This window comes from Rhinolophus sinicus, chromosome 17 (assembly GCF_057876585.1).
Source record: "Rhinolophus sinicus isolate RSI-liver-muscle chromosome 17, RSI-T2T, whole genome shotgun sequence".
Lineage (NCBI taxonomy): Eukaryota > Metazoa > Chordata > Mammalia > Chiroptera > Rhinolophidae > Rhinolophus > Rhinolophus sinicus.
In genome coordinates this window covers 165,699,329-165,716,574 of record NC_142517.1, presented here as the reverse complement: position 1 = coordinate 165,716,574, position 17,246 = coordinate 165,699,329, and the positions used below count along the sequence as shown (strand labels likewise).

The window sequence follows — 17,246 nt, the reverse complement described above, 5'->3', positions numbered from 1 at the left end:
AAGGCTTGGATTTAGCAGTGGCGTTGGAATGAAGTGAAAGGAATAAATCAGAAAGTGGTCCAGGAGCACAGCTTCTTGAGTGTTCAAGTCCAGACTTCTAAGACCTGGGTCAGAACTCAAAACAGAGAAACACATTTATTGTGTGCCAACTATGTGCCCGGCTCTGTGCAAGGAGCTGTACATGCAATGGGTAATAGGAGGGATCTGATCCCTGCCCTTAGAGAGGTTTTCATCTGTTGGGGAAATCTTACATGTAAATAAGTAATGCAAAGTAATGTCAGATTGTGTTAAACAGTTCTGCCACTGAATTGTGTGAGCTTGGACAAGTTACCTCAGATATTCAATTTCAGTTTCCTCAATCTTAAAGTAGAAATAATATTACCCACTAACTGGGTTATTTGTCAAGCTTACTTAATTGACTCATCCATTCACTGAAGCAACAAATGTTTTTGACTTGTCTACTATGTGTTGGGCACTGCACTTTACTGAAGTGCTATAGTAGTCAACAAAATGGTCACTCTGCTTCCCTCATGAGTTCATCGTTTGGGCTTGTATAGTTAGGATTATATGAGATAGTACACATACCGTGTTTCAACGAAAATAAGACCGAGTCTTATATTAATATATTTTTGCTCCAAAACACGCATTAGGGCTTATGTTCAGGGGATGTCATCCTGAAAAATCATGCTAGGGCTTATTTTCCAGTTAGGTCTTTTTTGGGGGGAAACACTGTAGAACTAATTGCTTAGAGATCAAATGAGATAATATGTGTACCAAGGCACAATAGAGAGTAATTTTCTTTGTCTCTTTGACTATGGTATCCACTCCCCAACTCTTGATATTGTATAGTGGGATGGCAACTAGGAGTCTGGGATTCTGGGTTCTCACCCTTGATTTAGCGTAAGATTGTGACACTTTCACCTTGCATTACATTCCACATTTGTAAAATGTAGGCTCTGTTTACCCTGAAGCTTAGCAAGTCAAGGAAGTATTTTATCTTAACTTTCCACTTCTCTTTATGTTTTCCAGACCAATCAAGGTGAAGGAAAACAATGTGGTAATGTAACAATTTTATTGATGTGTGAGGAAGTGCAAAGAGTCTAGCAATACTATTTGCACACCAGTGCCATCTAGTGGACAATGTGTAATTTTCTTAAACTGCACTGACGGCTTTTTCCACTGTTTGTAAAACGAGATTACTGATTGGTATCCTGAAAATTTGGGGCTGATATTCAGATCAGTTACTTTTTTTTTCTTAAAGAAAGGATGAAAGATTGCGTAAAGCAAAACCAGGAATGTAAATAATGGGAAATGCTAGGAAAGCAAAATTTCTTTACCACCCAATTATGTGAAATACCACATATTCAAGGAAAACAAGAAATTTACTTATAAATTACTAAAATACCGTAAATGTATTTTTTCCTATGACATCAGTTTACTTTAAATACGTTTTTTATTGAGATGTAATTCAGATATCATAAATTCACCTATTTAAATTGTGCAACTCAATGTTTTTTTAGTATGTTCACAGAGTTGTGCAACCATTACCGCAATCAATTTTAGAACATTTTCGTCACTCAATAATGACTAGTTGTCATGTTTCAAATAATATAAAATCATAACTGAACACAAATCACATGTAACTAAAACAGCTGAAAATTCTGAGGTTTGAAAGAATGCTTATTAATTGATTTTGTATTAGAGAAAAGATGTGCTGGGAACTTGCAGATTAAAGTTTTCAAGGCTTTAAAACATGCAATGTACAATGCACAATTATTAGAATTATAAACACATGTTTATTTCACATGAAATTGAGATTTTCCTTGACATTTTTTCTTCCGAAATTCTTATGAATTTCTTTTTAAAAAAATAAGAGATGACATTGTGACTTATTTTTGAAATGCAAAAAGAAAATAGTAAATTCTTCTCATTGTTTTTCAAATTTCCTTGACATGATGTAATGGAAATGAGGTTTACTGGTTTTCAATATTAGTCTTCATACGTTATATTTAATTAAGTAAAAATGTTACGCTTTATTTTTAGTAGATTTTACCAATGATATTTATTGGTGATCAATTAGTAGCTTTCATATTGCTCTGTAAAAATATGGTGCAGAGTCTCCATTTTCCCCTCTGTAAGGCTACTGGCTGCTAATGATGTATGCAAGCACCTACCCTGACCTGTGTGTGGTAGGCATTCAAAAAGTGGCAGTCTCTTTTTTCTTGAGTTTGCATGCCTTTGTTAGAGTTTGGGAATAATATTTAACTCCTGATTCCCCCCCCCCCCCCCCAGTAGCCCTGTTCCTTTTGATTCAGTTTGAAGACATCTTTTAAATATGTATATCACAGGACAGAACTCATAGGCACTGCTTAGAATAGTTTTATTCAACCATCGGGTAATTGTGGTTATTTAAATTACAATGAGTTAAATTAATTGAAATTAACTATGATTAACGTAATTAAAAATTCAGTTACTCAGTCAGATTAGCCACATTTTTATTTTTATTTTCTTTTTCTTTGTCAGATTTTTTTAAATTAAAGTTTATTGGGGTGACAATTGTTAGTAAAGTTCTATAGATTTCAGGTGTGCAATTCTGTATTACATCATCTGTAAATCACATTTGGTGTTCACCACCCAGAGTCAGTTCTCCTTCATCACCAAATATTTGATCCCCTTTACCCTCATCTATCATCCCCCCCCCCCTTACCCTCTGGTAACCACTAAACTATTGTCTGTGTCTATGAGTTTTTGTTTCTCATTTGTTTGTCTTGTTCTTTTGTTGTTTTTGGTTTATATACCACATATCAGTGAAATCATATGGTTCTCTGCTTTTTCAGTCCGACTTATTTCGCTTAGCATTATAATCTCAAGATCCACCCATGTAGTCACAAATGCTCCTACTTCATCTTACTGCCGAGTAGTATTCCGTTGTGTATACATACCACAACTTCTTTATCCATTCATTTATCGAAGGACATTTTGGTTGTTTCCATGTCTTGGCCACTGTAAACAAAGCTGCAATGAACATTGGAGCACACGTGTCTCTATGTATAAATGTTTTCAGATTTTTTGGGTAGATACCCAGGAGAGGGATTGCTGGGTCATATGGTAATTCTATTCGTAATTTTTTGAGGAACCCCCACACTGCCTTCCATAACGGCTGCACCAGTCTGCATTCCCACTGACAGTGTATGAGGGTTTGATGCAGTTAGACTGGCTATCATCAACTAGCTACATTTGAAATGCTCAAAAACTACTTGCTGATAGTAGAGAGTGGACACAAAGAACATTTCTCTCGTGGCAGGAAGGTCTTTTTGGACAGAGCTCTATAGAAAAAGAATATTGGGTAAACTTCCCACTTACCTAATTCACAAAAATTTCACTGTGACTTTCCCAAATACCTTGCTTGTTGAACAATTTAAAAAATGATTTTAATATTGCGATTTCTCTGTCATAGTTTTACCACCCACACCTCCCTGAGTAATTATGTAACCACAGATAAGCTACTTTCCCTTCTCATGTTTTCCTAAACACGACTTTGACGTTTTCACCTGTCTGCCTTCAATACCTTTGTCTTCTTAAAGCTTTCTCAGTCTTTTCTTCCATATCTCCTTCCCTTGATCTTTCAGGACTCATTCTTTTTCTATTTATACTCCATTCCACTCTTTCAGTGATTAGCAGGCAGCTTGCAACCTTGCTGTCAGTTCTTGTATTAGTGTATTTTTGTGTAGCTAATTTATAATGATTTAACTTTTAATATATTTAAATTTTGCCCCAACTGGATTGTAACTCATAGAAAATTGGGGCAGTGGTTTGGTGTTCGTATTTCCAAGTTGCTTGGCACAGTGACTGCTCATAGTGAGCTACTGTTTTCTTCTTTTTGATTACCTGATTTGGTTACCACGATCAAATGCTAATAGGCCATTCATAAAACGTCAAGTTCCTACTTCAAGCAAGAACTGGTACACACTGAATATACATAGATAATTTAACTCTTTGGTTAGGTGAAAGTTATACGAATGAAAAAGGGCTGGGTTAGGGACATTCACTTTGTCACATTTAGACTCAGCCAGTGGCTGCCCAGCGGGTCCAAGCCTTTAAGCCCTTGGAAAAGTTGCGATCCCGCTGGATCTGGAGGCCAATCAGTGGCGTGGATGGAGCCCAGCCTGCCGTTGGCTGGGGTCCCCTGGAAGCACATGCCTGGCTGGGCCTGCTGCGGAGGTCTTTGAGGTGCTGCTGCAGGACTGACAGTCTAGAAATTGATGCATGGGCTCTGGCCCAGCCACCGCTGGGGTGACTACTAAGGGTTCACTGGACAGGAAGAAGGCTGATCCGCCAGCCCAAGCTACTGGACCTGTGGTCGGGGTGGGCCTGGCTGGGAGGGAGTGGGCCAGCCAGCTATGACACCTGAGCACAGTGTTTATGTACCGTTGCAATCTGGGCCTGGGTCCACCCAGAGGGGAGTATCTAGCCATCCTGCTCAGAAGAGGCTTGCCCTAACTTCAGCCTGGTGGGACCCAGATGTCCCTAAGAGCAACAGAAGAGTATTTCTAGGGAGCCTTTCTGATTTCTGGGTGGGACTGATTCTGAGTAGAGACTTCTGCCCACAGTTGGCAGAAGTTATCCTCGAAATGGAGGTGTTGGTATGGAAGAGCCTAGTTTGGGTGTTTGGAAAGCTGGATTCATGTTCCACCTCAGAGGTTCAATAGCATCCGATTAGAAGGGGGAAAGGTCAGAGACACCTGTTGGGTTCATAGACGTGAAGTGACTTACCCAGGATCACATCGTTGTGAGGCACCCGACTTACGGTACTTTCGACACTGTAACACACAGAATCCCGCTTAATTTTTTTGAGTCTGTGTAGTGTTTACACTTCAAATAGTCTAGTGAGCTTCCCCTTCCTCTTTCATCACTTCAATTTTGTGGGTTTTGTAAATTTGGAAACAGATTTAAAGAAATTGAGAAGATACTAATTTTGCAGGTCATTGTATATGAAGTACTAACCTCTATCTGAGTAATAGCTAACTTTAAACAATACTGTATTTTTCAATATTGTCAGAATAACAGAAACATTTTCTATTCCCTGTAGTTATAAAGGTAAAAATGTGCTTAGAATTATACTGTCAAAGAGCTAGGTATTTTCATAATTTCTATAATAATAACTTTTTTGTTCAGGCACTTCATTCATTAGCATATCAAACTACATTTTTTTCAGTAAGTTGACATTATTTTAATTCTTACATCAATTTAGTTGGAAGAGGCATTTATTTAATTATGTAACAGAATTTTTGGCAGTCTGAACCAAAATGTCTTAGTACAAAATTTATTTTATATACTTATCACCATATAAAAATCTTCTCTATTTAGAACTATACATTGCCCATTACAGTAGTATTAAATGGATACTAATGCTGACTGAACTCAATAATGTTATTTAATTGCTTTCAGATAATGCTTGATTTAGCCGGATAGATTTGTTTATAGCTGCAGGTATAAATAAATGAGAAATGATGTGTTACATATAACTTACTGTGGCCTCATTTTTTTCTGTATGATTTTTAATTTTACAGTTCTTTTTGCAAGCATATAAGTACACATAATAAGTATCATATTTAAACACATTTTCACTTTGTTCTATCCTTATTTTTAAGTAAGGGGATACCAAATTAGACCTATATGCTTTGTATCATTTTTTGCAAATGCACTTTTTGGGAGTGAAAACAAAAAATGGAATATGATTGTCCTAAATAAATTACTATAATTGTTTGAAGTCTGAAGTAAAACCTTATACCAATAGCACTTTCTGAAGTAGCTATAGCTAGAAATGTAAAAATATATATAAACCTGGTAAATGAGATGATTATGTCTTTATAAAATTGGATGCTATATGTTTGTGTTTTTGAGCACTCAGACTTTAAAGCAAGCATGCTTTAAACTATATTTTTTGTTTAGTATCATTAGTATTCACTTCAAAGTGATGGAATTCCTTTTCTTTAGCTTTGCAAATCTGATGTTTTCTTTAATCTGCTTCATTGCAGAACAAAATGGGAGATGCTGAGGCAGGCAAGAAGATCTTTGCTCAAAAATGTGCTCAGTGCCACACAGTGGAAAAAGGTGGAAAACACAAGACTGGTCCAAATCTCTGGGGCATTTTTGGCTGACAGATGGGACAAGCACCAGGATTTTCTTATTCCAATGCAAACAAAAACAAAGGTAAAAACTAGGCAATTGTGGGAGAGAACTGGAAACTTTGTAAAAAAGAAGAAGGCACATAATTTGATATTATAATAATTTCCTAATTCACAGCATTAAAAATGAAATCCCCATGTTTATATTACTGAAACATTGATTTGTATCATAAGAACTGCATTTGGATAACTGGTCATCTTGATCAGAGGAATTAGCTATCCTCTGTGGCATAGGTTTTTGCATATACAAGGTATTTAATTATATGCAGTACATTTATCTTGAAAAAGGATAAGCTAAATTTTAAAGGTCAAATTATATTTTAAGCATAATGTTAGTTTTCTATTTAGTAGTGATTCCTAGCAGGGTGGAGGGAATGTTACATAGTTTGAAAAAGTATGTCGACGATTTCTGTGTTGGTGGAAAGTGGTAGATGGCTGTGAAAGTGGGAAAGCATTTTAGAGTTGAAATGTAAAATGGACGGAGAAGATTTTATATCGTTGCAAAGCAATTTATTATTATTGGATATACATGTACGTACATACATACATACATACATACATACATGTATATCATTAGCATTCACTTCAAAAATAGGGTACAACTCTAAAATAGAGTGAAACTCTATTTTGAGTTGTTCTTGGGAGCCTAGCATTTTTTACAGTCCCAAATTTCAGATCACCACTACACTACTCTTTGGAAAGGTTTTTGTTTTATTTAATTTTTTATTTCTATTTTTTTAAAGGTGAAATTCACATAACATACAATTAGCCAGTCAGTAACATTTAGTGCATTCACGGTGTTGTACAGTGACCACCCTTCTGTAGGTTCAAAACTTTTTCATTACCCTAGAAGAACCCCTGGACCTATTAAGTAATCACTCCTAATCTTCTCCTTCCTCTAGCCTTTGGCAACCACTGATCTGCTTTCTATTTCTATAGATTTGCCTTCTCTGGATATTTCATATAAAAGGAACCATTTAATATATGACCTTTTGTTTCTGGCTTCTTTTACATAGCATGATATTTTCAAGGTTCATTGAAGTTGTAGCATGTATCAGTACATCATTACTTTTTATGGCTAATACAATATTCTATGGTATGTACGTATCACATTTTGTTTATCTGTTGATGGACATTTGGATTGTTGCCACCTTTTGCCTATTCTCTGTAGCGCTGCTATGAATATTTGTGAATACGTATTTGTTTGAGTCCCTGTTTTCCGGTCTTTTAGTTATTTAACTAAGAGTGGAATTGCTGGGTCATTTGTTAAATCTATGTTTACTTTTTGAGGAAAAATCAAACTGTTTTTCATAGTGGTTGTACCATTTTACATTCCCATCAGGATTGTAGGAGGATTCCTGTCTCGTACTCACCAACACTTGCTCTTTTCTTTTCCTTTTTTTAAATTGCCATTGTAGTGAGTGTGAAGTGTCGTCTTGTGATTTTACTTTGCATTTCCCTAATCAACCATGATGTTGAACAGCTTTTTCTGTGTTTGTTGGCAATTTGTATATTTCCTTTGGAAAAAATGTCTATTTCTGTCCTCTGCCTATTTTTTATTTTGGTTCTTTGTTTTTTGTTGTTGTATTGTAAAAGTTCTTTATGTATTCTGGACTCTTATCAAATATGTAATTTGCAAATATTTTTCTTATTCTGTAGATTATCTTCATTTTCTTGGTAGTGCCTTTTAATGCACAGAAGTCTTCAATTTGTATAAAGTCCATTTATCTTTCTGTTGTTGATGTTGCTGTGCTTTTGGTGTCAAGTCTAGGAATCCATCTCTAAGTCTGATGTCATTAAGATTTATGTTTTCTTCTAATAGTTTTATAGTTTTGGCTCTTTGATTAAGGTGATTGATCCATTTTGAGTTGATTTTTTATATAGAGTGAAGTAGGGGTACAATTTCATTACTTTGCATGTGGTTATCCAGTTGTCTGGGCACCACTTGTTGAAGAGACCATTCTTTCCCAGTTGAATGGTCTTGACTCTCTTGTTGAAAATCATTTGGCCATATAAACTAAGGTTTCAGTTCTATTCCATTGGTTTGTATGTCCTTGTAGTAGTACCACACTGTTTTGATTACTGTAATTTTGTCAAAAACGGCCCTTGGAATTTTATAGAGATTGCATTGTATCTATAGATTGCTTTTGAGAGTATTGCCATCTTAACAATATTAGCATTCCAATTTGTGAACATAGGCTGCTTTTCCATTTATTTAAATCTTCTTTAATTTCTTACAGCAATATTTTATAACATTCAGTGTACCAGTCTTTCACCCCCTTGGTTAAATTTGTTCATAACTATTTTACTCTTTTTAGATATTTTTATAAATAGAATTTTCTTAATTTCGTTTTCAGCTTGTTTGTTGCATATGTATAGAAACACACTGATCTTTATATCAGTTGATCTTGTACCCTGTAACTTTGCTGAATTAATTTATTAGCTCTAGTAATTTTTTTGTGGGTTCTTTGGGACTTTCTATATGTAGAATTATGTCATCTGTGAATAGAGATAGCTTTACTTCTTCCTTTCCAATTTAAATAGCTTTTATTTCTTATTCTTCCCTGATTTCTCTGGCTAGGACTTCCAGTAGAATTCTGAATAGCAGTTGATAAAAGCAAGCATCCTTGTCTTCTTCCTGATATTAGGGGGGGAGATTTCAATTTTTTTTACCTTGAGTATATTAGCTGTGGGTTTTCCATAAATTCATGTTAAGCAAGTTTCCTTTAATTCCTAGTTTACTCGTTGTTTTTATCATGAGTTGTTGGATTTTGTCAAATGCTTTTTCTGCATTTATTAAGATAATCATGTATTTTTTTCCTTGTGCTCTGTTAATGTGGTGTATTACATTAATTTTTCTTATGTCGAACCATCCTTGCATTCCTGGGATAAATCCCACTTGTCATGTAGTAAATCTTTTAATGTGCTATAGAATTTAGTTTGCTAGTATTTTGTCGAGGATTTTTTTGCATGTATAGTTATGAGATATTGGTTTGTAGTTTTATGTGGTAGCTTTGTCTGGCTTCTGTGTTTGGAGAAGTTTTAAATATAGATTATCGGCAGCTATAATCCTCTTCATATATGATTAAAATTTAGTATTTTTAAATTTCTTAATGGGTTTCATAGTGCTTTATAGGCTGTAATGCACCTTACTTGATTGAGATTTGCAGACCATGTTGTAGGAGAAGGGCTTTCATGAGGGGAGTTGGCACCATTTTTTTTTTTTTTTTTTTGAGTGTACATGTAATAGCTTATACTTTGTCAAAAGAGGGATTCTGCATTTTAAAAACTGTTCCTAGTAAGACAGTATTTTGGGTTGGTTTTAGCCTATCCATAGTGATGCTACTGGCTAGAAATGTCTGGGGGTGCTCATTTCGGCTTGTACTACTTGTTTAGAGCCCCCACAGACATTTCTCCCAACAAAACCAAACTGGCCCTGTGGTTCTTATTATGATTGCAAGACACATCTCAGCAACACCCATTAGGGAACTTTAAAAAGACAAGGCGTATTATTCACAAATCCTGGAGGGAACATGGCATGCCTGGGGCCACAAGGTGAGGTTTGGGAAAGGTGGGGGGTGGAGGGAAGGACAGAGATAGCACCCATGCAAGTGAGCAAGCACAGGCCTGAGGGTCTGCTTTTTGGGGAGTCAAGGGTGGAGTGCCTAGGATTTCACAGGTTCACTTTTTATTGGTGAATTTAAAACATAAGAGCAGGAAACAAATCAGGGGAAGGGAAAAGTAAATGGTTAGCCATATGGTCAGCTAGCTCTACCAGAGCTTTCCAAAAAAAAAAAAAAAAAAAGTTTATGGATGGGGTGGCCTGGTTCTTTATCTAGTCCTGTAGCTTGCAATGTATTTATTTCAGATTAATATCTTTCTTTGAAGTGGATGCCTGGCAGTCAGAAGCTTGTCAGGCACTTAACATTACAATAAAAAATGCTAATTATACTTACATTACAGATAGGTAAGATATAGTGAAATTTTTGTTATGGGGTGTTTTGGGGAAATTAATCTTGGGGATAGTCATATGGTTTGGTTAAAACAAAATTCACACATGTAGAGATTGTCAGTATTTATGTATTTATTAATTAAAATAAGATATTTTTTATTTTCCTGTAACTCTGAGAGCCATACAGTTTAGTAGGATGGAAACCTGGCAAAAACCTTGGTCTCTAGACTTCTCTTAGATTTCTATGCAGGGTGTGGCTGGGTAGGGAATATATGGTAAGTTTAACTACTTTAGAGTGCTACTAATAGATCTGAGTATTTGAAGTTTCCTGGGGCTGCTGTAACAAAGTGCCGTATACCAGGTTCTTTAAAATAGCAGAAATGTATGGTTTTATAGTTCTGGAAGGCAGAAGTGTGAAATCAAGGTGTTGGCAGGGCCATCCATACTCCCTCTGAAGCATATAGGGACATCTTCTAGCTTCCTTGCTTCCTCCTAGCTTCTAGTGGTTTGTCAGTAAAATATTGGTGTTTTGGCATATAGCTGCTATCTCCAATTTCTGCCTGTGTCCTCACATGGTCCCCATGTGTCTCCTCACGTAGCTGTCTCATAAGGAAACCAGTCATATTGGGTTGAGGACCCATCAATCTCCAGCGTGACCTGATTTCAGTTTAACTAATCATCTGCAATGACCCTATTTCCAAACAAAGCCACATTCTGAGGAGTTCGGACCTCAACATACCTTTATTTAGGAGACACCCATAATAAAGGACCATATATACATATAAAATAAATACCTAGGTAATTGATAAAATACTTATATTCAAACAAAATAGAATGAAATTTAATCTTTGTCGTGTCAAGGGTTCTTTGGCATATTTTTAAACATCAACACAGTTGTTATTAACACAATACCATTGTATTTAGTATGTACAGAAAATGCTGGTTAGTAGGTGTTCTGTAATAAAGAATTTGGTCTTTTTCCCAGTTTCCTGGTAGGGAATCTTTAAAACCATGGAATTTCCTGAGTCATAGTAGTATCTTTGTTATTCAAGGTTGGGCCCTGGGAACCTGGCCTGAGATTTCTGTTAGATGCTAATAAGATGATTTCTGTTAGACTCCCCGTAGATAGTTTCAGGATGGGGGCTGGCCAAGGACAAAAGACCAACCATAAGACTAGAGAATTGGGGCTTTGGGCTAGGTGATATCTCCAGGGACAGGGGATAAAAGCTGGAAACTGAGTTCAGTTACATGGGTATTGAGTCAATCAATCATGCCTATGTAATGAAACCCAGTAAAAACTTGAGTTCCTGGGTGGCAAACACATCAGTGTCCTGATAGGGTGATTCAACAAGGGACAGAATCCAGAAGCTCTGTGCTTGGCACTTTCCCAGACCTTGCCATATGTTTCTCTTCATCTGGCTGGTCCAGATTTGCATCCTTTGTAATAAAATTGTAATTGGAAATACAGTGCTTTCCTGAGTTCTGTGAATTGTTTTAGCAAATTATTGAATTTGAGGTGATCCTGGGAATCCTCAAATTTATAGCCAATTGAGCAGATGTTTGGATGACCTGGGGACCCCGAACTTGGAGCTGGTATCTGAAGTGAGGGCCGTATTGTTGGGGACTTGTGGAGTCTGTGCTATGGAGTCAGAAATGAATTGCATTTATTGCAGTAGGATATCCAGTTGATAGAATGTTGAATAAATCAGTTTTAAACTTACGTTTGTTGTTTGCATTTTTATAGCTCTTTAATTCTTAAGGTAATATTTCTCTATAGTGTCATTTTATTATTTTATTATCATATTACAATAGCAGTCAACTTTTGAAGTCCTAATTTGTTAGCTAGTTATAACCTAATATTTGTTACTCTAGTAGCCAATATGTTGAGGATTTTATTGCTTATTAGCATTGATTTGAAATCATATTAAAATTTACTACAAATATATCTTCTGTTATACATTGTTGTCAAGGATTAAAAGCCGTGTAGAAATAGTAACAAGTGTTGGAGAGGCTGTGGAGAAAAAGGAACCGTGATACACTGTTGGTGGAAGTGCAGACTGGTGCAGCCGCTATGGAAGGCAGTGTGGAGGTTCCTCAGAAAATTAAGAATAGAATTACCATATGACCCAGCAATCCCTCTCCTGGGTATCTACCAAAAAAATCTGAAAACATTTATACATAAAGACACGTGTGCTCCAATGTTCATTGCAGCTTTGTTTACCGTGGCCAAGACATGGAAACAACCAAAATGTCCTTCAATAGATGAATGGATAAAGAAGTTGTGGTATATATACACAATGGAATACTATTCGGTGGTAAGAAAAGATGATATAGGAACATTTGTGACAACATGGATGGATCTTGAGAGTATAATGCTAAGCGAAATAAGTCAGACAGAAAAAGCAGAGAAACATATGATTTCACTGATATGTGGTATATAAACCAAAAACAACAAAAGAACAAGACAAACAAACGAGAAACAAAAACTCTTAGATACAGACAATAGTTTAGTGGTTACCAGAGGGTAAGGGGGTTGGGGGGTGGGAGATGAGGGTAAGGGGGATCGAATATATGGTGATGGAAGGAGAACTGACTCTGGGTGGAGAACACACAATGGGATTTATAGATGATGTAATACAGAATTGTACACCTGAAATCTATGTAATTTTACTAACAATTGTCACCCCCATAAATTGAAAAAAAAAAAGAAAAAAGCTGTGTAGAATGCTTGGCTTTAATGTTATTTAAGAATTAGAAATAAAATTTCTCCAAGTCAGATCATTTAAGTATTTGGGACTATAATATTATTTGTTAGTTCTCATAAAATAAGAATAATACATAGTAGAATTAAATCAGACCCCTGTCTTACACCACTGATAAAAATTAACTTGAAGTGGATCAGAGACTTAAATCTAAGGCCTGAAACTGTAAAACTCTTAGAGGAAAAAATAGGGAAAAACTCCTTGAGATTGGTCTTGGCAATGATTTCTGGCTATGACAGCAAAAGTATAAGCAACAAGAGCAAAAATAAATAAGTGAGACTACATGAAACTAAAATTTCTGTACAGCAAAACAAATAGTCATCAAAATAAAAAGGCAACCTATGGAATGGGAGAAAATATTTGCAAATCGTATAACTGATAAGAAGTTAATATTCAAAATATATAAACAATTCCTACAACTGAAGAGTGAAAAACAACCCAATTAAAAATTAGGCAGAGGAATTGAATAGACATTTTCCCAAAGAAGTCATACAACAGCCAGTAGGTGCATAAAAAGGTGTTAACATCACTAATCATAAGGAAATGCAAATCAAAACCACAACATCACCTCACACCTGTTAGAATTACTATCATAAAACAGATAAGAAATAACAAGTGTTCGTGAGGATGTGGAGAAAAGGGAACCCTTGTGCACTGTTGGTGGGAGTGTAAATTGGTGCAGCTACTATGGAAAACATGAAAGTTCCTAAAAAAATTAAAAATAGAACTACCACATGATCCAATAATCCCTTTTCTGGTTATATACTTAGAGAAAATGAAAACAGGATCTCAAAGAGATACCCACATCCCTGCGTTCATTGCAGCATTATTCAACAATAGCCAAGATACGGAAATGATCTGTCTGTCAATGGATGAATGGACAAAAAAGATGTGGTATATATATTACATATATATATATACATATATTATATACACATATTAATATGTTACTTAACCATGAGAAAGAAGGAAATCCTGCCATTTGCAACAATTTGGATGAAACTTGAGGGCAATATTGCTGAGTGAAATAAGTCAGACAGAGAAAGACAAATACTGTATAATGTCACTTATATGTGGAATATATAAAAGCTGAACTCAGAAAAACATAGTAGAGCTACAAGGGCCTGGGAGGTTCTGTAATGGGGAAAGATTTTTCAAAGGGGACAAACTTTCCACAGTAAATCATTCAACAAGATTAACAAGTTCTGGGGCTCTAATAATACAGCATGCTGAATGTTAGCTAATAATACTGTATTATATACTTAAAAGTTGCTAAGAGAGTACATCTTAAATGTTTTCAACACAGAAAAAGAAATCGTAATTATATTATTAGGTGAAGGTTTTAGCTAATGCTACTCGTGGTAATTAATTATTTTTCAGTATATAAATGTAACAAATCAACACATTGTACACCTTAAACTTACACCACAATGTTATATGTCAATTATATTTCAATAAAGCTAAGAAAAAAGAATAAGTACCTTACAGCGTTAATTGAGCTGCGGTTTTAAAATAAAGTTATTTAGAATAAAATAAGGATTTAAAAAATATTTCAGCACAACTTGACCAAAAACAGACTTGAATAATTAAGAACCATGAAGGAAATAGTTCACTTTTAATAAAATTGTGGGAACCTGTTCACCATATTTTATTCTCTACATATAATCTTTCTCTTGGAAATAATTACACTATTTTAGTTTTTAAAATAATAAGGAACTTCTCATTTTAAAGATTCTTTATATGACTTGCTTAGAGTTATAGTTTTACAAAATTCATGATTATAACAATAATCTTATATTGTGTGATTTTAAAAAAAATTGTGGCAAAATATATAACACAAAATTTATTCTTTTTACATTTTTAAGTGTACAGCTCTGTAGTGGTAATCACATTCACGTTGTTCTGCAATCATTACCAACATCCATTGCTAGAAGTTTTTATCTTCCCAAACTGAATCTTTACCCATTACACGTGCTCTGGCAACCACCATTCTACTTTGTTTCTAATTAATTTGACTATTCTAGGTACCTCATTTAAATATAATCATATAGTATTTATCTTTTCTGTGACTGGCTTATTTCACTCACTTAGCATAATGTCTTCAGTGTTCATTCATGTTGTGCTGTGTATCATAATTTCCATCCATTTTACAGCTGAATAATATTCCATTGTATGTATATGCCACCTTTTGTTTATACATTCAATGTCATTGGACACTCAGGTTGCTTCAACTGTTTTGCTATTGTGAATACTGCTATGAACATGTGTGTACACATACCTATTCATGTCCCTTCTTTCAGTTCCTTTGGGAACTGAAGTGAAATTGCTGAATCATATGATTTCTGTGTTTAATTTTTTGAGAAATAGCTGTACCATTTTCCATAGTGGCTGCACTATTTTATGTTCCCACCAGCAATATACAAGGGTTCGAATTTCTCCACATCCTTGATAATACCTGTTATTTTCTGTTTTTGTTTTTAATAATGGCCGTCCTAATGGGTGTGACATGGTATCTCATTGTGGTTTTGATTTGCATTTCTCTAATGATTAGTGAGGTTGAATATCTACATTGCGTTTTTAAAAATATCATTAAGTGCATAAAGCTTTTCTTTTGAGAATAATGCCTTTACATGTATTATTAAATACCTATATGGCATTTGCATTTTGGAGGTCATGATAATTGAAGCAGATTTTAGTAACAAATTGGTTGAATTAATTCATGAGCTGCCCATATCATTTCTATGCTAAGAAGTGATAATACTAAGATTCAGACTCACGTCTTTTGGGGCCTTTAGAGAAATCATATCATGGGGCTAACATATTAGCTAAACTAACTGATTATTAGAGATTAATCTTTATCCTTTGCCTATTGTCAGGTCAGATCTGTTAAGAGAGGCAGTAAGACACACTGAGTCATAAATATGTTAATAATTTTTAAAATATTTTGAAATCCATGTACATTATATGAAAATTCAAATCATTTTAAAGGATGCTTCCCAGAATCCTTCCTTTAAAGATGGCATGTCTATGTTTTATTCTTTGATGCTGGCTCTCCTGGCCTTCCATGGTGTCTAAAATTTAGGGAAACTTTCACAGCTAATCGATATATACGCTACTCTTTGGGCTAGAGGATTATGACTTTGCCCCTCAAAATTTTTCACCTAGTTTGAAAAACTTTTCTCTTTCAAGATCATCAGTGACTGGTGTCCTCTCACTCTAGTTCAAGTTTTCTGACCTTGGTAGCCTTCTCATTATATCAAGTTGGGGAGTTATACGTTCTTCTTCAAAATTTTTATCAACAGTGGAATTAGCATTTCTATTTCTCTTTGTCCATGTTCTGTTCAACTGGTTTTAGAAAGGAAAAATAGTAGAGACAACGTTTTCTTCTCATCATAAAACTGGATTCCTGAAATTATAGGTTTTTGTAGAGTTCTGGACAGAGACAGCTTGGTATGAGTGGCAGAAAAAACATGGAAATATGAGTTCGTAGTCACAGATTCTTGATTCTGCCTAAGACAACACCCTTGTCATCTTAGGGCAAGTTATTCTCTTCTTTTTGGGTCATCATTTACTCAGCTGCAAAATGATGGGTTGGATTAATTGATCTCTAAGATCTTTTCTAGAAGAAACTTTCTGTGATTCTAGGAGGATGGGGTACTGCTTAGGCACAACATGTCTGGGTTGGTAGTTCACTTGGTGTACCACGGATCATCCTAAAAAGTATGTGAGTGTTGGATTTCTACAGGGAAACCAAAGAGTAGAGCACCAAAAAGAATAATTTTGGAATTTTCTTGTAGGTCAGTATAAATTACATATATCATGTCAGACTAAATATTGTAAGTATTCCCAGTCATAATAAATAGCCTTCTTATTGAATCCAAGAATACTCTTGTTCATGTAGGTGGGTTACATCAGAAACTAAGACTTGCAAATGTAACTACAGAAACTTAAAACTTATTTTCACCTTTATAGGTATTATCTGGGGAGATGAAACTCGGATGGAATATTTGGAGAACCCAAAGAAATATATCCCTGGAACTAAAATGATATTTGCTGGTCTTAAAAAGAAGATTGAGAGAGAAGATCTTATTCAGTATTTGAAATGGGCAACATCTTCATGAAATGCTCTTGAAACTTAAAAAAAAAATAGTTATAAGCCAAATTTTTCCAATTTCAAATATTGTATGTTTAAAGAAATCATATTTGATCTTTCTTGACCAGCCTGCAGTAAGTTTAACATTTTAAAATAACAGGTATTTTTGATTGTGTGTAATCTACTGATCAAATACCCTTCAGAGTCAGCACTTATTTTTGTCCACTCATTAAGGCTGTGGGCAGGTCAGG

General features: G+C 35.1%; 1 protein-coding gene across 1 annotated transcript; it reads left to right on the top strand.

The window, feature by feature from the left end:
- Positions 1-6,044: 6,044 nt before the first annotated feature.
- Positions 6,045-17,023, top strand: LOC109451249 (cytochrome c, testis-specific-like). Its single transcript, XM_019739329.2, is given in 2 exon segments — positions 6,045-6,213; positions 16,875-17,023. Coding segments are annotated over 2 exon segments (318 nt in total).
- Positions 17,024-17,246: the final 223 nt, after the last annotated feature.